Genomic DNA, 25,640 nt, shown 5'->3' with positions numbered 1-25,640 from the left:
TGCTGTGTTGTGTGGTAACTCTGTTTAATGTGTTCAGGAGCTGCGAAACCGGGGTCGGGTTTTATTTTAAGTAGGGTGGCAACCTACTGGTGTGTTTAAAACAGGAGTGTGATGTGGTTTGTACTTCACTTTTTTTTTTAAAGATTTTATTTATTTATTTTACGGAGATTACAAGTAGGCAGAGAGGCAGGCAGAGAGAGGAAGGGAAGCAGGCTCCCTGCTGAGCAAAGAGCCTGATGTGGGGCTCGATCCCAGGACCCTGGGATCATGACCTGAGCCGAAGGCAGAGGCTTTAACCCACTGAGCCACCCAGGTGCCCCTGGTTTGAACTTCATTAATCAAGAAAAGGAGAGGAAGCGTTCCTGACAGCGGTGTGCAGGGAAGAAGGCTTCGGACAGGAGAACTGGGAAGGAGGTGGTGTGGGTGTCCCGGTGTGAGATGACACGGGCTGGGACCAGGGGTGAGTCGCACGTGGCCCTGGAGGTTAAGTTGCTGGGAGAAGGGGGCCTGAGTAGACCCCTCGGTGTTCCCCTGCCAGCCCTTTACTTCCTCAGGGCAGTGCTCAGGCTTCACCCCAGCCCATCCTGGCAAGCCCTCCGGCCTCACCTCTTCATGGTCTCTCTGCCATGTCGCCTGTCCAGCTACCTGAGCCACACATGGTTCTGTATGGTTCACGAGGCTGAGCTTGTGGTCTGAGGGCAGTGAGGCAGCTGGAGGGCCGACCCTGCTCCGTCCCCTTACCTGCAGTGGGTGCTGCCCCTGGGTATTTGGGGTCTTGGGGGGGCTTGGGGCAAGACAGGTATCCAGGGGGTACAGAGGGGGTCTGGGTGGCCTTCAGGATCCTGCCTTCCAGACCACAAAATGGCTTTCGTTGTTATTATGTAACTCCATAGTTGTGCTATGTCTAAAAAATGGAGCATAAAGCTATTTTGGGCCCGTGGTAATGAGGGCATCTCGCTTTTGTCTTATCTTCCCATGGCCCCTGCCAGCCATCTGGGGGGAGGCAGCATTGAAGGAACTGCTCGCAGGAGGTGGTTTCCTCCCAGAACCCCAGCAAGGCTATGTGTCAGCATGTGGGTGCCGTTTTCAAAAATCATTTGTTTGGTATCAGCCCGCGGCTGCTGCTGGCAGACCGCCCTGCGGTACCTGGGATAGGGGAGGCTGGTAGGCGCTGCCCGCCTGGCAGGGGAAAGGCTGACTTCCATGTCACCTCTGGGACCCTCCTCCCCGAGGCCGGTCATGCACCTGTCACAGCCTGCTTTTTTCCAGGTGGGCCGGGCCGGGGGAGGTGTGGGACCCGCTCTGGCGGCAGCATCCCCGTCTGGCTCCCTGCCTCGGCTGGCTGGGGGGCCACTCACTGGGAGGCAGCCCCCGTTTCTAGTGGCCAGCGTTCCGGCTGGTGATATGTGTTATCCAATTGGTGACAAGATTTAAAATTAAACTGCGAAGGATCTGTTCCCTCAGCTACAAATAGAGACGTGTACTCGCTTGCTCCAGAAGCTGCGTGCACCTTCGGGCTGTGTTCAGAGTCAAGGCGGAGAAAGGACAGGTTTTAAGTTTTCTCTCGCTCTCTTCTATGTACCGCACGCATGTACGTGTGGGGTCTCGTGGACATTCTTAGTGTCCTGGGGCCACTGTAATAAATAACCACAAAGTGGGGGGCTTAAACACTGGAAACTGATTCTCTCACAGTTCTGGAGGCCAGAGGTCCAAAATCAGGTGGTCGGCAGGGCTGTGCTCCCTCCAGAGGCTCCCTGGGAGAGATTCCTTCCTTGCTCCCTTGCAGCTTCTGGAGGCTCTGGCATTCCTCGGCTTATGGCTGTGTCACCCAGTCTCTGCCTCCGTCTCCGTGTGGTCCTCTCCGTGTCTGTGCGTCTCTGTCTGCTCCTTCTCAATAAGACACCAGTCAGGGGATCAGGGCATGTCCTACTCCAGTATGCTCTTGTCTTAACTAATGTCATCTTCAGTCTCCAAATAAAGTCACATTCCCAGGAACAGGGTGGTCAGGACATGGATGTAGATTTTGGGGCGACGCAGTTCATCCCACAACGGATCCTCCACCGGGTGGGTCCCCTGGCCCTCAGTGAGGCCCACGAAGAGGTACGGCGACATACCTGCCTTACATTCAAGTACATGGGGGTTACCTGGGTCACACTGAGGCCAGAGGCTTAGCCAAATGTGGGTGGGGTCTCTGCTGTCTGGTCCCAGAGCCATGGGTTTTGTGGACAAGCACTGTGGGCCCCTGATGTCTGTGCACAGGCTTACTGCATCCTGGTCACCACGTGACGCTTCCTGTGGGAGAATCATCTGTGCACTCAGTCTTACCGGAGAGCCCTGTGTTGCAGATGGGAAACTGAGCCCAAATGATTACAAACTGGGCTGTGATACTTGGCCAGGGACTGGCAGGCCAGGGCTGGGCACGGACACAGGCCATGTGCACACCGGACACCCCTTGCTCCCCGTCAGTCTTACAGCAACCCTGGTGGAGCAGGTTGCATGGTATCCCCCAGACATCTGTGTCTGGGTCCTAAGTCCCAGAATATGTGGCCGAGACCCACTTTAGAAAAAGGATCTTTGGAGATGTGACTAAGTTAAATATTTGGAGATGAGATCATCTGGAGTAGGGCGAGCACTGAATCCAATGAACTTGTGTCCTTCTAAGGCCACGTGAGGACAGAGGTGGAGGTTGCTGTGAGGGCATCCACAAGCCAAGAAGCACCAAGGATTGCCAAGAGCCCCCAATGCTTATTTTAATTTAATTTAATTTTTTAAAGATTTTATTTATCTATTTGACAGAGAGGGAGAGAGATCACATGTAGGCAGAGCAGCAGACTGGGAGAGAGGGGGAAGTAGGTTCCCTGTCTGATGCAGGTCATGATCCCAGGGTCCTGGGATCGAGCCCTTCATAGGGCTCTCTGCTCGGCAGGGAGCCTGCTTCCTCCTCTCTCTCTGCCTGCTTGTGATCTCTCTCTGTCAAATAAATAAATAAAGTATTTTTTTTAAAAAGATCAAATTTATCATATATTTTTTGGAGATTCATCTCCTTTATTTTAGAGGAAGAAGGCAGGCATGTAGTGGGGGAGGGGCGGAGGGCAAGAGAATCTCAAGCAGACTGCCACCCACATCCCTGCCCCCCTGCCGAGCGTGGAGCCTGACGTGGGGGCTTGATCCCAGGAGCCCGAGGTCATGACCTGAGCTGAAACCAAGAGTCAGACGCTCTACCGACTGAGCCCCCCAGGAGTCCTAAAATTCACCATTTTTAAGTGAACAGTTCAGTGGCATTCAGTGTATTCACAGTTGCCCTCAGGCTGTCTGTCTCATTCCAGAACATTTTCATCAATCCCAAAGAAAGACCTGTCCCCCTGAGCAGTCACTCTCACTCCCCACCTCTTTGCTCTTAGCCCCTGGCACACACATATCTGCTTTCTGGCTCTGTGGATTTGCCTATGCTGGACATTTTGTGTACGTGGAATCACACATGGTGTGGTCTTTTGGGTCTGGCTTCTCTCACTCAGCATAAAGTTCCCAAGGTTTGTCCATGTTGTAGTTTGTGTCCGAGGTTTCCTCCTTTTTATGGCTGAATGATGTTCCACTGTACAGATGGGTCGCATTTTAGTTACACCTTCATCGTGGGGTTGTTTCCCCACCTTGGCCGTTGTGAATGGCCCATCTACAGGTTATACGTTTATTTACCCCTGACCTTCAGCCTCCCCACCATATCTGTCCCTGTCTGCCCTGGTGTTCCTGCCCCTGAAGCCAGTGCTCAGGAAGTACCTGGGAGCCAGGTGTGGATGCGAGAGGCCCTGGGAAGGGTGAGTGTCCGTCCTCCTAAGGCCAGCAGGAACAGAGCACTGTGGGGCCGTGGGGCCATGGGGCCGCCCAGCCTCGGGACATTAGCACCACCACACTCCAGTTTAACATGACAGTTTTAACGTGACACAGTTTAACATGTCAGATGTTTGTGGCTGTGGCCGCTTCAGGGCGGCGTTCCCAGCAATGGGCTTGGTGCCTGCTGGCTGGGGGACCCTGTGGGGAACTCTAGGGCATGTGCTTATCTGTTTGGTGTTTCCTGCTTTGGGGCCCTTTGGGGGTGGGGATGCCTAAAGAGCCATGAACCCTTCTAAGCCAGAGGGAAGGGGGAGTTTTCTAAGCAGGAGGGCTGCAGGGCCCAGATGGACGGAGAGGGTTGCCCGCTGGCCGCCATTGCCTCAGAGCCCCTGGAAGGCCAGACATGAGTCAGTGCGTCAACAGTCGTGACCTCCCGCATCATGTGGAGGGAAGTGTGGTGCAAACACAGGTCACTGGCAGCCTCCTCGGGGCCCCCTCTTTGTGGAGGCCAAGACGACGTGACAGTGACAGCCGTTAGGTCTCGGGCTGGGGCGGAGGTATGTTGTTTTTTGTGCTTGTGGGATGTCAATTTCATGTTCACGTTAAAAGGAAGAGCTAACGAGGTGCTGTCTGTGTTTGGGGGGGTTGGGTTTCCTGGTATGAGGTTGGGCTTCAGGGCCTACCCACCTGGCCTCAGCTTCCCCTGGGCAGGGGAGATGGCAGCCCGTGTCCTGGCTTAGGGGCACCATGCCTGTGCGTGTCTCAGGGCTGCTATAACGAGGGACTTCTGCTACAACAGCAGAAGTTTGTTATCCCACCATCTGGAGGCCAGATATCTGAAGTCAGGGTGTCACAGGGCCACGCCATCTCGAGGGCTCTGGAGGAGGATACTTCCGGGTCTCTTACAGCTCCTGGGGATGCTGGTAGTTCCTGGCTTGTACTGTGTGAGCCCAGTCTCTGCTTCCATCTCCACATGGCCTTGTCCCTGTGCATCCTTATAAGGACACTTGTCTTTGGATTGAGGACCCACCCGGCAAACACAGGAAGATTTCTTCTTTCTAATATACTTATCTTAATTTACATCTGCAAAGACCTTGTTTCTAAATAAGGTCAGTCACAGGTTCCGGGGTGAGGATGGGGACATGAGTTTTCCAGGGCTCGCGTGAACCCACTGCACGTACCTGAGTTGACCCACCTTGAGTGCTTCAGTGACACCCCCGTGACGGGGAGACACATGCTGGATCTTGCTGTTACTGTGTTCTTGACTTTGTCAGTTTAGGGGCTTCCAACCCTGTTGCCTGCCCATCCCCCACCCCGTTTGCCTCACCATGGTTACCTGCCCCTCCCAACCTCATGCCCTTTTTGGAGGGGCCTCTCTGGAGCTGGGGAGGCCCCTGTGTCTTGAGTATACCAGGGTGATGTCTGTGACCTGCTGTCCATATGTGGGATCACACACCTGCCACTCCCCTGACCCCTTGGCCTGAGTAGGGGGAATCTCCTTTCTAAACTCTGTGGGGCCTCATGGGGCACCTGGGTGGCTCAGTCTTAATTAAGCATCTGCCTTCTGTTCAGGTCAGGATCCCGGGGTCCTGGGCTCGAGCCCTGCCATCAGGCACCCTGCTCGGTGGGAAGCCTGCTTCTCCCTCTCCCACTCTCCCTGCTTGTGTTCCCTCTCTTGCTGTGTCTCTCTCTGTCAAATAAATAATAAAATCTTAAAAAACAAAAAACCAACTCTGTGGGGTGTCTGCACCCTGAGCATCCCCCTTCCCCAGCACCATCCAAGTGGGCTGTCCCTCCCCAGGGTCTTTGGGGAGCCCTCCCCATTCTCACAGAACCCCTCACTGTCCAGATCATTGCACTGGCCTGTGTTCAGGTTCATGTCAGCCTCTGGCCTGGAGGGGGTAACATGGAGTGTTGGGCCCTCCTTTGAGCTCAGGTGGCCTTGGTCACTCCAGTTATATGGTTCTCCACAGCCCTTCCTGTGTTCTGGAGAATTCCTCTCCTGTCCCAAGGGGCATTTATGGGGCTGCTGGCCACCCTGCTCCCCCACCTTCAATCCCCCCCAACTCCAGTGTCTAGCCCACTTGGGGACATCCCTGGAAAGGGAGTGGCCTGGCCTTACCCTAGGGCTGCCTGTGCCTGCAGGGACGGATCTTTGCAGAGGGGGCCTTCCCTCCATGGAGGCGTATGTCGTCTCTTCTCCTGAGTGGAGGCTCCGCCCTGGCCTGGCTCGGTCCTGCAGCACAGTTTAGCTCCTTGCTCTGAGGACTGATGGTGCAGGAACATCTTTGTGCATAAATCCGCATTTTGGATGATCTCCCTCAGGAGAGCTTCCCAGAAGTGGAATTACTGGGTCAGAGGGCAGGAACGTTGTTCAGGCTCCCTACAGACCCTGCCAAATGACTCTCCAGAAGCTGCCGGCCACCTGTCTGGCAGGGTCCCAGTTATCTGCAGTGGCTAATGGGTGCTAGGTGGGTCCACATGCCACCCACCTTTACCCCTCTACCCTCCGCTGACCAGTGGAAGAAACGGAGGCTCAGGAGGGATGGGCACTGCCCAAGAGGCCCAAGGATTGGCTGCAGGAGAAACCCGGGGGCTTGAGCCAGAGGGTGCTGCCGTCGTGGGAGGTTCTTGGCAGGAGGTCCGTGGCAACACAGGGTGGGGTGACTATGATGGGTTGAAGAGTGTCCCCTGCCCCCCAAATTTGTGTCCAACCAGAACCTGCAAATGAGACCTTTTTGGAAATAAGGTCTTTCAGATGTCATCAAGTCAGTGTGAGGTCGACCTAGAGTAGGGCAAGACCTTAGTCCAGAGACTGGTGTCCTTACAAGAAGGCAGCACAGAGACACACAGGCAGAAGGCTGTGTGAATGTAGAGGTATGGGTCAGAATGAGGCGTCCACAAGCCCAGGGATACCACGGAACTGCTGATAGCCTCCAGAAGCCAGGAGAGAGGCCTGGATAGATTCTCCCACAGGCCTCTGGAAGGGTCCAGCCCTGCCACACCTTGATTTCAGTTGTCTGGCCTCTGGCCTGCTGAGGGAATACATTCCTGTTGTTTGAATCCCTGTGAAGTGTGGTCTTCTGTCACGGCAGCCCCAGGAAACTTGTTGAGTGCCCAAGAGTGGGAGTGGACAGAGAGCCTCTGGGGTCAGGATCCCTGCCCTTGGAGAAGCTCCCGTTTCCCAGCGCCCTGCCGCCCACCCTGTGCTCACCCCTCTCCCTCTTTCTGGCTCTTTGTTTTTGTTATGAGGCGAGGAACTTGATTGGCTTTGTCCCGCACTTTATTCCCAGGCTTTTTCAGCTTGATTAGCTGTGTAGAATGGGTGATTAGCTGTGTAGAATGGGTGGTGGGGGAGCAAAACCCGGAAAGAGCTGCAGGGTCCAAATGGTTTGGACTTAAAAATATCAGTGATCTAGATCTTATCGTCTCCCGAAAGCAAATCACACTAGGACGTAGTCATAACCAGCAGCTCGAAGTGACTTGTTTAAGCCTGGTCTTTAGAAGTTGACTTGATGCCATTTGCCTCCTTCTTGAGGCCTCCTGGCCATGAGTCCTCCAGCCCTGTGGCCTCCCCAGAGCCTCTCGCCGAGGCTGGGAGAGCTTCCAGAAGTCACAGGTGAAGCCAGCTGCCCCAGGACCTTTGGACGGGGCCTTGATGTGTGCCGGGGCCAGCTGCCTGTCTCAGGGGACGCTGGCCAGCAGCGAACATGCTCGGCTATGCTGTGGGAACCGGCACTCAGATCGTTGGGGGGTGGGGTGCCTCTCGAGTGTTGGTCACCCTGTCCCCTGTGGGCCAGTCGGCTTCCTCTTCCATGGCCACCGTGACGTGGAACTAGGGGGAGCAGATAGGGGAATGTGAAAAGCCGCCGGAGCAGTGTGGGTTGTCCGTGGCCTCCAGCAGATGACAGCAGAAGGCGGCCTGCATCTGTTGTTGGCTGTGCTGGTGGTGCTGGGCTTTGCTTTTGAGCCACGTATGGACCCTATCAAGTACTGCCCCATCTCCCACTTGGGGCCCTCACGCCTCCTCCGGGCCTGCCTGGGCTTATACAGTGCAGAGGCGGGTGAGTGAATGCTAGACCCCCCCTGGCCTGCTGTGCGTAGCCCCATGGGGTCCAATGACGATGTGTTGCGACCCTGCAATCAGTATGTGGGTGAGGGAATGGGAGGGGTCGTGCCGCCCAGGCCCCAGCTCACCAGATCCCACCCCAGGCCTGTAGGCTGTGGTGCCCTCACGCCGGCGGGAGGCCCATGAGCCAGAACGTGATACCCTACATTCTTCTCACTCCACCTCTTGCAGTCCCCGGGGACCTGGGGCTGGGGTTGGCATGAGGTCATGGATGGAGTCTCCCATGACCTAACAGGGAGGTGTGTTTTGGGGATGGGCCCTCTCGCTGCTGCTGATGTGCCGAGACTCCCTTGGCTGGTGAGCCCACTGTGGTGTTTCCAGCCCCGGAGTCACTGTCCCTCGTGCTGCCCTGGTCTGGGCCCAGCACTGCCCAGCCTGCCCCTCCGCAGTGCATGCCCATCAGAGCTGACCTGGCCTTGTCTGTCCTCCCTCTCTCCCTGGGCCTTCACTTCTGCCCCTGCTGTTCCCTCTGCCTGGTCCCTTCCTAGCTTATTCTTTGTGGGTCCCCATGGTCGGCTTTCCCCAACTGTTTAATTTTCGGGTCCCCTCTTGCCCCAAGCTTGGCTCTGAGTGGCCCTGCCTCCCCCTGGACCCCCATGGACTCTGCTCTGCAGGTGTTCATTTCCTGGGGCTGCCACAGCAAGGAACCGTCAGCTGGGAGGCCTAAAATGACAGAAATCTGTTCTCTCGCAGTTCCAGACAACAGAAGTCAGAGGTCGGGGTGTGGGCAGCATTGGATCCTTCTGGGGCTTCTGCAGGGGGATCTGTCCCAGGCCTCTCTCCCAGTTTCTTGAGGCTTCCAGTAACCTTTGCAGTTTCTTGTCTTGTGGCTACATCACCCCGATCTCTGCCTCCATCTTCACGTGGCCTTTTTTGTGTCTCTGTGTCCTCTTATCATTTTAAAGAGTGTTTTTTTTTTTTTAAGTAATCTCCACACCCAATGTGGGGATCGAACTTACCACCCCAAGTCTGAGTGACGTGCTCTACCGACTGAGCCAACCAGGTGCCCCTCTGTGTCCCCTTCTTATAAGGACAATGGTAATTAGGGTTTAGGAACCTTTTTAAAACCAGGATGATCTCATCTCAAGAGTCTTAACTAATTTCATTTGCAAAAACTCTCTTTCCAGACAAGGTCCCATTCTGAGGATCTGCTTGGGTGTGAATCTGGGGGACACTGGCCAGCCCAGTGCAGGGGCTGAGCTGATCCACCTCAGGCTGTTCCTGCTCTGTCACACACCCTTGCAGCCACCTGAGCTGCTCTCTGGGTACTCTCCCCCCGCGCCAGCCCATAGCCCAGGCGAGTAGCAGCGTCATTTTATATTGGGGCAGTGGTGCTCCTGATTTCCCACCATCATGGCTCGCTAGCCCGGAGCATGCGCTGTTTGTCATTCTCACGTCACTGACCCTGGGGCTCTCCAGGGCCAGGCTCTGGGCACCTCATAGGCCGCCGCACCCTGCATCCTGGGGGCTCCTGCTGGGATACTTCCGGGGTCCCCGGGCTTTGTCTGGGACTGGCTAGCAAGGAGTGTTCCCAGAGGACTCAGCCTGAGGTTTCCCATTCCAGGGGTCACTACCTGGAGGTAGGCTCTGGTCCCTGAGGTGATCATAGGGGCCTGTGAGGACAGGCCAGCCTGCCAGACAGACACCGGCAGGCAGCATATCTGTGAGAGGGTGTCGTGCACTGAAGCATGTCCCCCAGATTCCTACGTGGAAGCCTTAATCACCAGCGTGCCGGTGTGTGGAGACAGGGTCTGTGCGGAGGAGGTGACTAGGGTGCATTGGGGTCATAAGAGTGGGGTCCTGATCTGCTAGGACAGGCATCCTTATGAGAAGAGGGAGAGCCAGGAGAGAGCATCCTCTCCACCCGCATGCACCACCCGGAAAGGCCACATGAGGACACGGAGAAGGTGGCTTTCTGCAAGCCGGCAGGAGGGCTCTTACAGGGACAGCACCCTGGTCTCGGACTTCTAGCTTCCGGAATTGGAGAAGTAAGTGTCGTTCAAGCCGCCCAGTCTGTGGCATTTTGTTGGGGTGGCCAGAATGAATACAGAGGGTTATTTTAGAAGGAGGGGGTTGAGGAGCGCTTCTTAAGGAGGTGATGTTTGAGCTGAAACCTAAATGATGAGAAGGAACTCCATGGAAGTTTCCAGAAAAAGAATGAGTTGGGTGCAGGGGCCCAGAGGCAGAAAGCAGAGCATTTGAAAGGACCTTGTGGGCCTCGCTGGAGAAAGTCCCTGGATTGTAACTGAGGCCCCCTCCTGTCACCGAGTGACCTCAGGGCAAGCCTGTAGTCCCTCAGTGTTTCAGTTCCCCCCCTTGTAAAATGGAGGTGAAGCTGTGTCTCCCCGTCCCAGAGCTGCTGCAAGTCCCCACCCAGGTTTGGCTTGCAGCCGGCTGGCAGGGCCGGGGTCTCGTTCACAGGGAAAGAGGCCCCCGTGAGCCAGCTGTGCTATGCTCAGGCCCCGAGGGACCCTTCACACATCCCAGCCGGAACGTCTGTGCTCAACAGCCGCCACCAACAAGGGAAGCAGAACGTGCTCACAGAGGACCCTCTGATTCAGCCGGGGCTGGGAATTTGGCAGCGGCAACGGAGCCTGATTAAAGGCATTCCGAGGCACACTCGGTGTTTGTGTATCTGGTTCTGTATTTACACTTTGGGAACGAGTGAGGAGGCAGCTGGGGAGTGTCTCAGTCGGCCGGGGGGCCGGGGGCAGGGGTGACTCAGCCTGGAATCCACGCTCGGCCACACGCCTGTGACGCTTTCATTCATTCCCTCATTCATTCAGTATTCCCTCCCGCGCTCAGCGGACGCTAGATGAGCCACTCCAGCGTACCAGCACGCTTCCGCGGGGTCAGCCGGGTGCTCCTCCCAGCAGAGCCCTCTCAGGCTGCCAGCGGGGGGGGGGGGGGGGGGTACCGCCAGTGAGGGGGGACTGGGGCAGCGAGGGACTTCAGAATTAACTCACAGTGTACCAAAGAGCTGACTCTGAGATCTGGAAAGCTCCTGGAAGGAAACATAGGTGTGAATCAGCCCAGACTTAGCTGAGGAGATGGGTTTTTATTTTTTTAAGATTTTACTTACTTGTCAGAGAGAGAGAGAGCACAAGCAGCGGGAGCAGGCAGAGGGAGAAGCAGGCTCCCCGCTGAGCAGGGAGCCTAATGTGGGGCTCAATCCCAGGACCCCGGGATTATGACCTGAGCAGAAGGCAGATGCTTCGCCGACTGAGCCTCCCCGGCTCAGGGGTGATGGGTTTTTAGATATGACGGTAAAACAATAACAGGGACGCCTGGGTGGCTCAGTTGGTGAAGCATCCAACTCTTGATCTCAGCTCTGGTGTTGGTCTCAGGGTGGCAAGTTCGAGTCCTGCATTGGGCTCCATGCTGGGCAGTTCATTCCCTCATTCACTCCTAGCCGTTTACCCAGAGATTTGAGGACAGGGACTCAAACAGATACTGGTACTTGCCTTTTCCGTCACAGCAGCACTGGTCACCATTGCCAAAGGGCAGAACCAGCCCAAATGTCCATCAGCAGCTGAACTGGTAAGCAAAATGTGGTCCAGCCCTATGATAGAGTATTATTCAGCCACAAAAAGGAGCAGATACCCGACACGTGCTACAATGTGGATAAACCTTAAAAACGTGGTTCTGAGAGAGGAGCACCTGGTTGGCTCAGGCGGTAGAGTACGTGACTCTTGATCTTGGGGTGATGAGTTCGAGCCCCATGTTGGGTGTGGAGATTACTTTAAGAAAACAAAACAAAACAACAAAAAAAGTCGTGCTGTGTAAGAGAAGCCTGTCATAAAGGGTCACATGTGATTCCATTTAGATGACATGTTTAGAACAGGCAGATCTGTAGAGACTGAAGGCAAGGTGGTGGTTGCCAGGGGCAGGGGGATGGGGCTATTGATGGGAATGGGGTCTCCTTTTGGGGTGCTGGAAATGTTCTGGACCTGGACAGAGGGGATGGTTGCAACTAACACTGCATGCGTACTGTGTGCCACTGAACCGTACACGCGGAAAGGGTGCGCTTTTCTGTTATGTGACTCTTACTTCGATGAATAAGTTGAGAAGGACAGAAAAAGCCATCACGGACCTTCCTGGTTGGGTACCTGTGCATGCCCAGCTGTCTCCCTCAGAGCCCCAGGTGCTCAATGTTCTCCAGAGAGTGTTTACTCTGCCTTCCTCTCCCAGGTGGATCTTTGCCTCTGCACTTGGGCAATGGCCCTTCTCCCTTGGGCCTCATTTTACTAACGGTGGGGAGGGCGTCCAGGTAGTCCTATGTGGTTGTGGGAGAAAAGTGGTCCCTGCTTGGGACTCACAGTACACCTCAGTACGTCCTACACTTGTGTGTTTGTCCTGACAGAGGTTCCCCCTGTGGATGCCAGGCCCCTCCATTGTGCCAGGGTCCTTGTGGGGCTGACAGATTAGAGGAGAAGGACCTGAGTCCAGTGGGTTTGGACACTGAGCTGTGGAGCAGGGGATCCTGTGTAGGTACACGGCATTGGCGTGACCCAGTGGGGGAGGGGTGCCAGCGTGAGCACCCCGAGGCAGCGACTTGCTCTAGTGGTGGAGAGCAGAGGGCCAGATCATGCACGCCTTTTTTGGTGGTGGCGGGGGTGGAATCAAGGTCCATTTGGAGCACACAGCTCCTCTCTGGGCCTCTGTAGCATGGCCCCCACGCTGGCCTTGGCTTTGCGGAGGATAGAGCTCAGCCTTCAGCAGGTCTGTTCCCCTTAATCTCATTAGAAGGCCAGCCAGTTGCCATGGCGATTGCTGGGTGGGGTGGGGGGGGAATGGGGAAAGCCAAGGGCAGCTTCATCTAGAGAGTGAGGACTGGGCGGGGCTGGCAGGTAGGGATGTTGCTGCACCCTGCGCAGGGTCCTGGGGGGCTGCCCTGGAGAAGTGTGGGTGTTTGTCACACCAGGCCTTTCCAGGGCCACCGGCCCCCATTGCCCAGCCTTGTGGCTTCCCCTCTGCCTTGCTGGAGATACCAGCAAGTGGGGGATGTGTCCAGCGGGCCAGCAGAGGCTGTGGGCATAGAGGTGGGGGATGTGCACTGTGCTAGAGGATCAGCAAGGTGGGGCTGGAAGAGGCTGGAGAAGCTGCTGTTTACTTAGGGCTGGTGTCAGGTTGGGACAGGGGAGGGGACTTTGTGTGGGATAGTGGAGGGAGGTGGTCTAGGCCTGGGCTGTGTCAAGAAGTGGGGATGCCCTGTCTGGAAACAAGGGTCCTCGGGCTGGGGCAGAAACCCAAGCGGCTTTGTATGGAGAGACTTGTGTTGATGGCATCAGTGTGGTAGACTTGTCCTCAGAGCGATGCTCTGACAGGAGGCTCCCTGGGGAGCAGGTGTGCTCTTATCCTTAATGCCACATGGCCTCTGACACTCTCTGGTCCAGCTGCCTCCTAGTCTGCGGGGTCACGCAGGGGTCAAGTTCCAGAAGTGAAGTCTGTGCCCTGCTCAGCCACTCCCAAGCTGGGTGGCTAACAGTCTTAGGCAGTTCCCTTGCCCAGTAAGTCTTGCTTTTCCCATCTGGAAAGTGGCGTGTGCTGGTGCTGCTCTCAAAAGGCCTGTCTTGGGCGCCTAGGTGGCTGAGTGAGTTGGAGCCTCTGCCTTTGGCTCAGGTCATGATCTCAGGGTCCTGGGATCGAGTCCCACATCCGGCTCTCTGCTCGGCGGGGAGCCTGCTTCCCCCCTCTCTCTGCCTGCCTCTCTGCCTATTTGTGATTTCTCTCTGTCAAATAAATAAATGAAATCTTTGGGGAAAAAAAAAAAAAGGCCTGTCTTGGTTGAATTGTATCCCTCCAAAACCTCTGTCCATGTGTTTACCCCAGGACCTGGGAATGTGCCCTTATTGGCAGGTGGGTCTTTGCAGATGTAGGTAGACAGCTCAGGATGAGATCATTCTTGATTGGCGGGGGGTGGGGGGGATCCTGAATCCAGTGACAGCTATTATAAGAGAAAGGAGAGGGAGATTTGAGGCACACAATGGGGGAAGGTCACGTGGGGATGGAGGTGGAGACTGAAGAGATATGGCCACAACCCCAGGAACCCTGGAGCCACCAGAAACTGGGACAGACTCTCCCTCAGAGTTTCAAGAAGGAAGGAACCAACCGTGCCCACACCTTGATTTTGAATTTCCATCTCCTGAACCGTGAGAGAGTAAATTCTTACTGTTTTAAGCCATGCTGTTTGTGGTCATTTGTTACGGTAGCCCTGGGACGCTGAAGGTGGTAGGACTATTGTTGATACTTTAAATCTGAGAAGGAGCCGTGGCGGGGACTCAGGGACACTCGTGGTGCCATCTGTAACGCTTGGGGTGGGGAGTTGTTGAGTGCAGGATGGCCAGGGTCTGTGCTGGGCTTCTAGGCCATCCATCGTGGATCAGATACCTCTGACCCCAGGGCCTGCTGCCCATTGCCCAGTCAGTTCAGACCTGAGAGCAAGGGGGTTTGAGAGGCAGGGACTGCACATGTTGTTCTGGAAAGATTTGAGCCTGCGGCAGGCTTATGGGAGGTAAGGCAGACACGTGATACTATTTATGGGGGTTCTGTGACCACGCACAGTCCTGTGCTAGACACAGTGTGACCAGCACACTGTGAGTCTTGAGTCCCCACTATTTGGTGGGGCCCGGATGGAGATGGTGGACAGGGTCCCAGTACAGCAAACCTGATGAGACCCACTGGAGGCTTCAAACGAGTGGGTCTGGGTCAGCCAGGGATGCCAGCCTACCTCCACTTCCCTAATTTTGTCCCAGTAAGGCAGGAGGGTGGCTTTAGGGAGAGGTGTTGCAGAACAGTCTTTGCAGTTTTTCTATAACTCTAAAACCTCTGCGATGAAAACTTTATTAAGAACAACACAAACCGGGGCACCTGGGTGGCTCAGTGGGTTAGGCCACTGCCTTCGGCTTGGGTCGTGATCTCAGGGTCCTGGGATTGAGTCCCACGTTGGGCTCTCTGCTCAGCGGGGAGCCTGCTTCCTCCTCTCTCTCTGCCTGCCTCTCTGCCTACTTGTGATCTCTGTCTGTCAAATAAATAAATAAAATCTTAAAAAAAAAAAAAAGAACAACACAAACCAAGCTGGAGGCTGATGTGATAGTGACTTGGAGGGGCTGCTCCCTGGGTGGGATGTCAGGGAGGCCCCTGTGGGATGGGCATGGAAGCGGGGGCTGTCACAGGCCAAGGCCCTGGGGGTGCACAGACTCAGGGTGCTTTGGGGCCAAGGGGTGGGGAGAGCAGAAGGCAGGAAGTTTAGGTACAAGCATGGGAAATGAGGCACTCACCCACCCTCAGCCCAGGCCCTCTGAATCTGGAGTGGAGGCCACTCTCATAGTCGGGAGGCGCAGACTCCTGCCCCAGGCTATCGGACCACAGGCCGCAAGCAAGGGGGAGCCCTGAGAGATGCAGGTCTCCTCTTCTAGCACCTGGCCTCCAGCACGTGATGGCCTCATGTGGGCCTCGCTTTCCCATCTGCACTGCCCTTTCCAACATCCATGTGGGTGTGGGGGATGTTGGGGGAGAGAGGCATCCAAGCCCTGTTTGACCTTGAACCTCTAACTGTATTGGGAGCCATGTGGGCCTTCTGATAGGCGCTTGTGTGGTCTCCAAATGGGCCTGTTACCTGGCTTGTGAATGTCGGCCCTCGAGAGCAGGAACAGCGGTATTCAGTCATTCCCTTACTCAGGTGTGCACACGTGTATTTGTTCCACGAGCAGGTGCTGCTGAGTGACATGCCCTGGCTTGGATGCTGGGTTTATGGAGCTCTGTTGGCGAGGCTTGTGTCCCACTAAGGGCAAGTGCCATTTGGGGGGGACACAGAGTGAGGACTGCTGGCTGGAAGGATGCACAAGGGGCTGTGGCTTGGCAATAGCGAGAGGCTCGAGCTTCAACCTTTAGCTCATCAGGTCCTGCCTCGTGATGTCATTCTGCTGTCCTTCCTTCCCAGGCAGCAGGTTCTTGGGCAGGGCCCCAGCTGGCATCTTCTCACCTCATTTCCCAGCTTCTGGGACTTCCTGGCCAAGGCTGGGAGGGCAGTCAGCTCCTGCAACATTGGGGGGGAGCCCCAAGATCACACTCAGGTCAGCAGGTCACTTGAGGGACACAGGATTCGCGGAAGCTGTTAAATGCTCACACTTAGGGTTTATTACAAGCGAAAGGACACAGGTTTCAACGGCAAAGGGAAGGGGTGTCTGGGTGGCATCCTGAAGAGTTCTGTGCATGAGCTTCCGGGTGTCCCCCGTCTGTGGAGTCGTGTGGACAGCTTTCAGTTCTCCCAGTACCCCTTGTGGCCACACACATGGTGTATTGCCATCCAGGGATGCTCCCTGAGCCTCGGGGTCCTGGCTTTTTACTGGGACTTACATGGACCTGGCTGACTGCCTCTCTAGCCCTACAGGGGGCGAGCTGATTCCACGTGGCCCAAGACCCCTCCCCTAAATCACACTGTTGGCATAGACCACCCAGTGTGGCCTGAGAGTGCAGGCAGACAAAGAGAGTCTTGTCAGGCAGAATGTCCAGAGGGCTTCCACCTCTCAGGCACTGGGGACAAAGACCAGACCTCTCCAGGCCAGGTGGACACTTTCCTGTGGGGGACAGGCACCGGGTGCCCCAAAGAAGTGCAGGGCCCCACACACCTCCCACTCCAAACCCAGAGGCTGTGCTCCAAAGCCTGACAGTCCTGGAGCAAAACAGGGAGGCGGGTGGGAGGTCGTTGCTAGAAAGAAGGGGGCAGAGGTGGGGCCTGGGAGGGCTGGTGTCCCAGCAGTGTGCGAGCGTGGGCTTCCTGTCAGTCCCCGGTCCTATAGATCATCCCCAACACCAGGCTCTCTCTGGCCTGGAACATGGCGGCTCTGTGGAGCGCTTGGGCAGGATGCTGGGGCTCCCTGAGCTGGCAGTTCAGCCTCTGACAAAAATACTTGTTTTGTAAGCACTTCATGTGCCACATGCCAGGCGTCCCTACCCACTTCTGGACTAATGGAGGGGGAAACCGAGGCCATGAAGGGCAGTGGGGGGGTGGGGCACATGGTTCTTGAGGGTTGGCTGCAAGGCAGGCTTCTGTCACAAGCCTCAGACACAAGCCTGTGGGTGTCTTGGGTCTGAGGTGACTCGTGCCCAGGCAGGGGTGAGGGCCCTACCCTGCTTGGTCTCCCCCTGCCTGTGGCCGGAGGCTGGCCTATTTCATCTCTCATGACTATAGGGTAGGAGGGACACAGTGGGGTATTTACAGTGAGGTCTCTAGCCATTGGAGACCGATCCTGGGCTGGGCCCCGCAGACCCCAAGAACCACCCGCGAAGGATGGAATGGGGTCAGTCTCCCTCCTGACTCCACTGTCGCTCACAGGAAACAGCTGTTTACCTGGGTGAGGTACTCTACTGGGCAGGCAGCCAGTTCCCGAGTCTCACTTCCCCCTCCAGTATCCTGGGCCCCCCCAGGAAGCAGGGGCCGGCGTGGGAGAGTGGGGCGGCGCGGGCAGCCAGCTCACGGAGCGCTGCCAGGAGCTGTTTGTGAGGGAACGTGAGCCGGCCTTGTTGTGTACACAGTATCGACCCTAGCAACCGCCCTGGCCAGGGCCAGAGCGGACGCCCACCCTCCCTGAGTGCCTGGCCACCACCTCTCGGACACGACGCCTGCCTCCCAAGGGAGCAGGACAGGTGTCGTGGACCATCAGCCCTGCAGGTCACGAGTGGTGCTGACTACACCAGGGACCCAGGAAAGTGGAATCAGCTATTCGAGGGAGAGAAGGAGAGGTCCCAGCCTCACCTCAAGGCAGCCGGCCAGTCAGAGAGCTGGGCTCCTGGGTCTTAGGTGTGGCCCAGTGGGACAGATCCTTATGTGAATGACGGGGGGAGGCCCATGCAGGCATCCAGCCATCCCAGATGAAGGCCCTCCGCTGCGCCCAGCTCCAGGGAGGCCAGCAAGAGAGGCAGAAGGAGTCTGGGGGCTTGGGCAGGACCCCTTACCACTTGGGCGGGATATGGCCGCCCTGCTTGCCCCATGTGTGTGGCTGGTGGGGTCATACACCCTGTGCTTTGAAAGGTAGCCCTGGGCTTCTGAGCCAGCCCCTCTGCTTCAGGCCATTGGAAAGACAATTCCTCGTGTGTCCTGGTGTCAGCTTCTGATGTCTGGCCTCTGCCCCGGGAACACAGTCTTTAGCTGTGGAAAGAAATGGCTCCCCTGCGTGGGTGAGGGGCCTTCTCCACGGGCTCTGGGCTCCAGGTCTATCTGATACTGTCTTGCTCGTTCACAAACGATGCACGGGAACCAGCAAGGCTCCCCGAGTTCATGGAGGCAGCCCCCTCAGGGCCTGCTGCCTTGCCTGGGGAGAGCTGCCTGGGGGCACTGTGGGTTTCTGGTTCTGCTCTTTGGGGTGGAGAGACATGGGGCTCTTTTGAGTATGTGAGTCACAGGGTCCCATACCCTCTGTGACTGGTGCCATCATCCCCATCGCTTGGTACCTTTCTGGGCGCCCCCCTGGGGTGGCACTCTTCATGATGTGCTCAGGAAGGCGTCGGGCCTGCGTTGCAGCTGCCAGCTTCTCTTACAGCTCCAGCTCCAGAAGTCTCAGTACCTGCAGCTGGGCCCAAGCCGGGGCCAGTACTACGGTGGGTCCCTGCCCAACGTGAACCAGATCGGGAGTGGCACCGTGGATCTGCCCTTCCAGGTGAGCCCTTGCCCACTACAGCCTCCCACCTGGTGCACATTGTATCCAGGCCCCACCCTGGCCACAGAGGGAGCGAGCCAGCATGTGTGTCGGCTGCTGCGGAGAGCTGGGGTCACCAAATAATTGGTGCAGCTCGCCTCCCCCGCCCCCACCTACTCTTTTCCTGTCCCTGGGACAGCTTGGCCAGGCCTTCCCTGGATCCCCCTGCCTGTCCTCTGTCAGCAGAGCCCGCAGCGAGGCTGTGGTCTGGCCCAAGAGCGTTTCGGCAGCCGCTACACCTGTTGGCCGGCTGTGCGGCATCGGGAACCGCTCGGGGCCTCTGGGGCTTGGCTCCATCCTGCCTCACTAATCCGCAAGCCCAGCAATTCTCAGAAGGAGGCCCTGTGGCCTGACCCCACTTGTCTGCAAACGTTTCTTGGCAGGGACGCACACAACACGGCTCCCGCAGGCCACACAGCCGCCGTGCATGTCCTTATCATAAATAATGAGAGATAAGGCCCACCACCTGGGTGCAGGACTGGCCTCTTACCCCAGACTGTGCCCTGACCCTGGTCTGCAGATGGAAGCAGGGGTGAGGTGGGCCTGGGAGCGGGGCCCGGAGCTGGGGCCACCCCTAGCTTGTCTGGGCTCTGTAGGGACAGGTCCACCAGACGGCCACACACCTGCCCCTTTGTTGGGACAGGGCCTCAGAAATAGCCATGTCTATCCATGTGTTGACAGGCCAGGTGGAGCCCAGCCTGTCCCGCATGGAGCTTAGTCCTAACCCCACCCACCTGAGTCACTCCCCAGTTTCTCCTCCTCCCACACTACTGCTGGAATGCAGCAGGGCACTGGCCTGGGGTCCCCTAAGCTGGCTCGGGGTACACCTGGCTCAGCCCTATGTCCCCCGGGCTTCTCGGAGCATGGCCCTCCTCAGAGGGCCCCCTTGCAGGAGCAGACACATGGGGCCGTTGTGCCGATCCTGAGTGTGCTCCACGAGTCTGACCTCTTTGTCAAGGCCCTTCCTAGTTTGTGTTTTTCTCCCCTCTTCCTGCCTCTCCCCTTCCTCTGTTTCCCCCATCTCCCTCTCCCTCAAGGGGAGCATCTCTCTGGGCAGCCCCCGAGTACGGCCATGGCTAGTGCCGGCATAGAGCCTCCTTGGGCCAAGGGTGCACTGGGGCCTGTTGGGCATCCCGCTGGGGGGCCGGACGAGGCAGGAGTGTCTCAAAGTCTCGGTTCTTTGCATTTTCAGCCCAGCGGATATCTGGGGGAGGCCCTGGCGGCGGCTCCTGTCTCTCTGGTAAATGAGCCCCTGGGCTGAGGCCTTGGCGTCCCTGGCACGTGTGCGGGTGCTGGGTATCCCTGTGTGGCTACCCCAGTGGCCTGGTGGGAAGTGTCCTGTCTGCCAAAAGAAGTGGACCCACGCTGCACCTTCCCCTGCCCTGTGTGGGGGAGCGTGCGTGGTTGCGTCACGAGGGCGAGGCCCCCGCCTGGAGGATCCGAGCATGGGCATCAATGCTGCATGGTTCGTCCCTGTGACACATGCACATGTGTGTGTGTGGGTCCCAGGTGCGGCCTGGTGAGCCGGGCTGTGGCCGGGCCCGAGCTTCTCTCTGCCTCTGGCTCTGCTTCAGCTGCCTTGGTTTTCCCCCCAGCCTTCTAGGCGTCTCTGGGAGGTGATGAGCAGCCCCTGCCCTCCGTTGTTTGTGCCTGGATGGCAAGGTTCCCACCTTCCCTCAGTCTCTGAAGTCTCCAGGCCCAAGGCCTTTCGGAGGCAAAAGTGCAGAAAGACCCAAGCTGGCAGGATTCTTTCTGGGTCAGGGAGAAACAGGGGGCCCCAGACTCCAGGGAGAGCTGTCAGCCCTGAACACTGGCCCAGGCGTTCGGACGGGTAGGGAAGAGCAGTGTTTCTAGCCAGTGACAGTCTTCCGGAAGGAAATTGCTTTTGCCTGACTGCCCAGAGAAGGCAGAAGGGCTCGAGGGCCAGATGGCGGGGCGGGGGTACTGGCTGCCTCCAGAGCTGGCTAAGGTTGCCAGTCTCACCCCAGTCAGATGGCAAGGGGCCTGAGGGGTCCAGAGCCCCAGGGCAGGCAGGGAGCAGACTCCCAGGGGCCCCAGGGGCATGGAGCTAGGAGAGGGAGCAAGGTCTGGCTGGAGGCCTCGTGCCAGCCCCAGGTGCTGGAAGGAAGCCCCTTCCGGCCCAGCCTCGGGCCAGGGCTCTGGAAAGTGCTTGCACTTGGCTCCCATGGTGGAGGGATGAGGTGGTGGGGGAGGGTGTGGGGAGCTCATCTCAATCAAGACCGGCCAGGGCTCAGTTAGGAGCCTCTGGGGAGTCAGCACTTGGCCAGGTGGGCCCCTTGACGTCCTCAGCTGGAAGCCCTGGGGGCTGTCTTTTGGCAGGCCCCTCCAGGGATGACGTAGGTGGGGAGAGGAGGCCAGCCAGGCCCAGAGAGAGAAGGCAGAGGCCTGTCTGCACCTGGCGAGGCTGGGGGGCGCTTGGGCCGTCTGCACCCCTGGCACCCCAGCCGGCACCGGGCCCCAAGCTTGCGCTGCCCTGCCTGGCCCGTGCATGCCAGCCGCACTGCACGCCTGCCGCCCGGCGCCCAGGATCCCCAGCTCGCCCCTACCCCGGCAGCACTCAGAGGCTGGGGGCCCTGGCTGTAGGAGGAAGCCTGTCTGGGCTATAGAATGGTGACAAAGGGTAACTCAGGATTGGGGGGCCCTGTGGTCACATTCTGGGGGCAGAGCTGGGTTGGGTCTCAGGCCATGGCTGATAACTGTTTGGGTTTCTCTCTCTTTTCTGGTCTCCTTCTCCCCACCTCCCCACCCCGCCTCGCCCAGACACCCTTCCAGTCCTCGGGCCTGGACACCAGCCGAACCACCCGGCACCACGGGCTGGTGGACAGAGTGTACCGAGAGCGTGGCCGGCTGGGCTCGCCACATCGCCGGCCCTTGTCAGTGGACAAACACGGACGGCAGATATCTTTTACCCGGAGGACGGGAGGGGGGCTACTGGTGACTGCAGGACCCGGAGTCTAGCTGACTGAGCTGAATAAGGGCTCCCCCTGTGCTCCGGGGCTCCGGGCAGCCCTGGGGAGGGTGCACTTGTGGGGCAACCCTGGCAGAAGCGGTGTGGCTAGCCAAAGGGCCTTGGGCTAGGGCCGGGGCCCATGGGACTGAGGCCCCGGGCTGCTGGGGTGTGCAGGCTGCGGAGAGGGTTGGGGAAGGTAAGGTCGGACCCACACTGTGTTGGACACCTGGCTGGGCAGTGGAACCCAGAAAGACTGTGACAGGGTGTCCACATGTTGGGGCCGTGCAGAGGGCAGCCCAGCCGAGGCAGCCGAGCCGAGGGGGGTCTGAACCAGACCCAGACATATCCAAGGGAGGCTCCATCTGAAGACAGAATTCTCCTCTGCACCTTGGCCAAACAGAGATCATCAAGAGTTTCTCCCCCACCTCCAGACTTGGCCGCCCCTTGGTGCTTGGCCAGCCAGCACACACCCCTCCCCCCATCACCAGAGTCTGAGCGGCTGCTCTTGGGACATGCACCCCCCACCCCAAGCATTTGAGAACAGAGAAGCCTGTCATTTCCCACTTCTCATTTCCGTGGCTGGGGCAGCCGGACCAGCTAGGCCCCAGACAGAGCCCTCGGGCCCCAGGAGCCACCCTGTCAGCCTAGAATTAAGAGTCAAGACCCAGGTCAGCTGAATGAAACTCCCCACTGCCCCCCACGGGCCCCAGTTTCTCAGCCGAGGCCCCTCTTGGAAGGGGCGCAGCCCGCACGTGTGCTTGCAGGGGGTGAGTGCTGAGTGCTAGGTGGACAGGGCCGAACCCCGGGGGCTGCTCGCAGCCAGGCAGGAAAGGTCCCCGCCCTGCAGCCCCAGCTGTTTGCAGGCTCCCAGCAGCCTGGCCACGAGGTTCCTGGGGCTTGGGGTGGGGCCTGAGCCAACAGTGCTGTCCCCTTAACTCACACTCAAGCGGACAGCTGCCCGTACGGCACCGTGTACCTCTCGCCGCCCGCGGACACCAGCTGGAGAAGGTCAGTGACCCAGAACCGGCCCTCAGCCCTCTTGTTGGAAACAAAAACAAACTTACATCATGCTTGTGCTTGGAAAACCAATATGCAGTTACTTTAAAATGACAAAGCTAAGAAGTCTTCAGAAGTTTCTAGAAATCAGCTCTATCCTTGTAATACCAAGGTCATAGCTTTGGAGTCTTCCAGGGATTTTTTTTTCTTTTTCCATGACTTTTTTTTTTCTTTTATAGACAGAGTTGCGATTAGGTTGGATATTTAGTCTTGTAACTTGCCTTTTTCCATTTAATGTTATATTATGAGTGGTTTCTCATATTGCTGAACAGTCACTGAAAATGTGATTATATAAGTATTCTATATTTATTAGCAGAAGTTTAGGAATACACATAAGTGTACCTAGAAGGGGGAAAAAGTCTATAGTGCCATCATCTACAAAGATTTAGAATAACAATAATATAGTTAGTGTTAATGCCCACAGCAAATAGTGGGATGATTGTGCACCAGTGTGAATATGCTTATATCATGGAAGTGTATACTTAAAAATGGTTAAAATGGTAAATTGTATGTTATATTTATTTTACCACACATAAAAAAATATGTAGGTGATTTCACCGAAGACTGAAAGTTATTTAAAAAAACCCATGTGTATGTATGAAATATAATTTATATGATGTATCATTCAGTAATGTAATTAAACTCCTGGGCATGTATCGTATATCAGTTTTAACCATCATAGTTATTAACTGATACAAAATGCACAGAGCTTTGTGGAGCTTTGTGGAGTCGGTGCTTTTATTCTCCACGTTTTAGATATAAGGAAAGTGAGCACAGAGAGGTCAGGAGACTTACTCAAGGACACACAGCTGATTGGGGGGGAGCCGGGATCCGGACCAGCTTCTCATTGCTTGTATGGCCCCAGGGTCAGAGGTCAGCTGGCCCAATCCTTTGTAAACTGCTCTTCTCCTTGAACTGAGTTTCCTCCATGTCACTCTCTGTAGCTAGGATGTCCCTTTTGGATTCATGCTGCTCTTTCATCCCCAGATTGCCAGCCGTGTGGCTGGACCTGCCCAGCTCCCCTTGGGTGCCCACAGTTTTCTGGGTACCCAAGGGGCTCTTCTGGGGACCATCCCTCCAGGCATATGCAGCTGGGAGTACACTGAGTTACCCCATCCCTGGTGCAGAAGGCAGAGCTAGCAGCTCTCATGCCACACCCCCTCCCCAGGGGCTGCATTCTTTCTGGGTTGTTCTCTGAGCCTCCTATTGCTGCCTCTCCTTTTTGCTTATTACACCTGGTTTGCAACTGAGCATCCTGGGGTGGCACAGTTGCCCACTGGTGTTTGTCACCAGAAGGGGACACAGTGATGGGCCTTGTACTCCCAGAGCTGGGCCATTGTGGGACCGTGGGGCCCCTTCTCCAGAGAGTTTCAGGAGGAAGGCACCAGTGTTTCCCTCAAAGCTGAGAAGCCCACAGAAGGGTGGTAGTGGGGAGGGGCTGGTGGGAATGGAGGGGCATTTCTACTGTAGCTTTTTGTCTTCAGCAGTCTTTGTAGATGAAAATCAGGGTCACTGCTGTGGTTCTTTTGAGAAAAGTGTGCCTGTGGTTTTATGCAGGTTTAACAGCTCCCAAATACCACTCACCATTCTCACCCTGTCCCATGAGCATATCTTGGATAGAGTGGGGCCAGGACTATCCCTTTATCCCCGTTGGGGCCAAGCCTCACTGTCTCTCTCTTCTTCTCAGGACCAATTCTGACTCTGCCCTGCACCAGAGCACAATGACACCCACCCAACCAGAGCCCTTCACAGGCGGGTCCCAGGACGCACACCAGAAAAGAGGTATTAGCAGGCACGTGGGCTCCCAGAGGTCACAAGCTTATAGGTGGAGAGACCTGCCAGGGAAGAGTCAGTGGGTGGTATGGGACAAGGGGAGAGGCTTGAACATGTTCAGAAATGGTGCTGCTTGAGTTGGGTTTTGAGGAGTGCATAGGAGTTTTCTGGGCGGAGAAAACTGCCCCTGCAAAGACTCATTGGCTTCCATTCATGGATTCAGGGCATGGCCATACAGTATGCGGGCCTTGCCAGTTCTTTTGGTTGTAGAGGACAGCCAGCCCCACCAAAAGGAGGCATTTATCAGCTCATGACCAAGCAGTCTAGACCTAGATGTCTGCTTTAGGTGCAGTTCAAGTCAGGGCTTCATGCTGTACCACTTCCTGGCTCTGCAGCTCAGAACCCTCCTGGTTCACAGTCTCTGGGCCCATTCTGCCTCCTGTGGGTTGAAATGGGGCCAGTCCTTTCCCACCTCTTCCCTACTCTCCTCTCTGGGCTCTGTGTACCAGTAGCTAGGGCAGATCTGTACCCAGGCCCTCAGCCCCTCCCCAGAGCTGGGCACAGGGACAGTGTCCCTGGGATCTTCTGGGAGGGTGCATGCCATCTTAAAAATTGGGCAGTGTTGCCCAGAGAGGGGAGCACAGTGCTGTGAGGCTGCAAGAATCCCCACCCAGGCTTGATCTGCCCAGTTAATCACATGCCGTTAAGGTCCGAACACTTCCCAGTTTTTTGGGTAGCATTGCACTGTGTGAATGTGTGAACATACAAGGGAGATTCTGCTGGTAGAATGAGGATTATCAAGCAGATCTTCACCCCTTGAGGGGCGGGGGTCTTTGCATGTGCCATCGTCCCGGGATCCCCGCTCATCAGACAGTGAAGGTGAGATTGCAGAAAGAATGGGCTCCGTACTGAAAGCAGGAATTCCAGGTGTCCTGGGGGTGAAGAGAACAGGGCGCCAGATGCTGCCCTCCTGTTCCCAATGTTAGGAGCCATTCTGAGGGGGCCGTCTCCTTGATGGGCTCCCCAGGAAAGTGAGACTTTCAAGGTAGGCTTTCCAAGGCAAATGTCATTATCCCTTGGGACTCTGTGACCATGGAAGGGAGTTGCAATGCAGGGGCCCTTGATAGTGCAGAGTCCAGCTGTCCTCGGGGTGGAGAGAGGGGAGACATGTCACCTGCTCCCGTTT

At 56.8% G+C, this 25,640-nt stretch overlaps 1 protein-coding gene across 9 annotated transcripts in view; it reads left to right on the top strand.

Annotated features, from left to right (window-relative positions):
• The window catches only part of CRTC1 (CREB regulated transcription coactivator 1), a 78,066-nt gene that overhangs the window by 25,478 nt on the left and 26,948 nt on the right, over positions 1 to 25,640 (top strand). For 6 of the 9 annotated variants that reach the window (XM_045081392.1, XM_013060613.2, XM_013060611.2 and 3 more), the window contains exons 2-6: positions 18,499 to 18,615; positions 19,847 to 19,894; positions 21,436 to 21,573; positions 22,572 to 22,633; positions 24,369 to 24,463. In XM_045081392.1, coding sequence (XP_044937327.1) covers positions 18,499 to 18,615; positions 19,847 to 19,894; positions 21,436 to 21,573; positions 22,572 to 22,633; positions 24,369 to 24,463 — 460 coding nt within the window. The remainder of the gene's footprint in view (positions 1 to 18,498; positions 18,616 to 19,846; positions 19,895 to 21,435; positions 21,574 to 22,571; positions 22,634 to 24,368; positions 24,464 to 25,640) is intronic. The other 3 variants (XM_013060612.2, XM_013060615.2, XM_004760923.3) reach the window with 1 other exon arrangement.

The sequence above is a fragment of the Mustela putorius genome, unplaced genomic scaffold, assembly GCF_011764305.1.
Source record: "Mustela putorius furo isolate JIRA1106 unplaced genomic scaffold, ASM1176430v1.1 tig00000095_pilon_pilon_pilon, whole genome shotgun sequence".
Taxonomy (NCBI): domain Eukaryota; kingdom Metazoa; phylum Chordata; class Mammalia; order Carnivora; family Mustelidae; genus Mustela; species Mustela putorius.
Note: the sequence above shows the minus strand (reverse complement) of the source record. Positions and strands in the feature narration are given on the sequence as shown.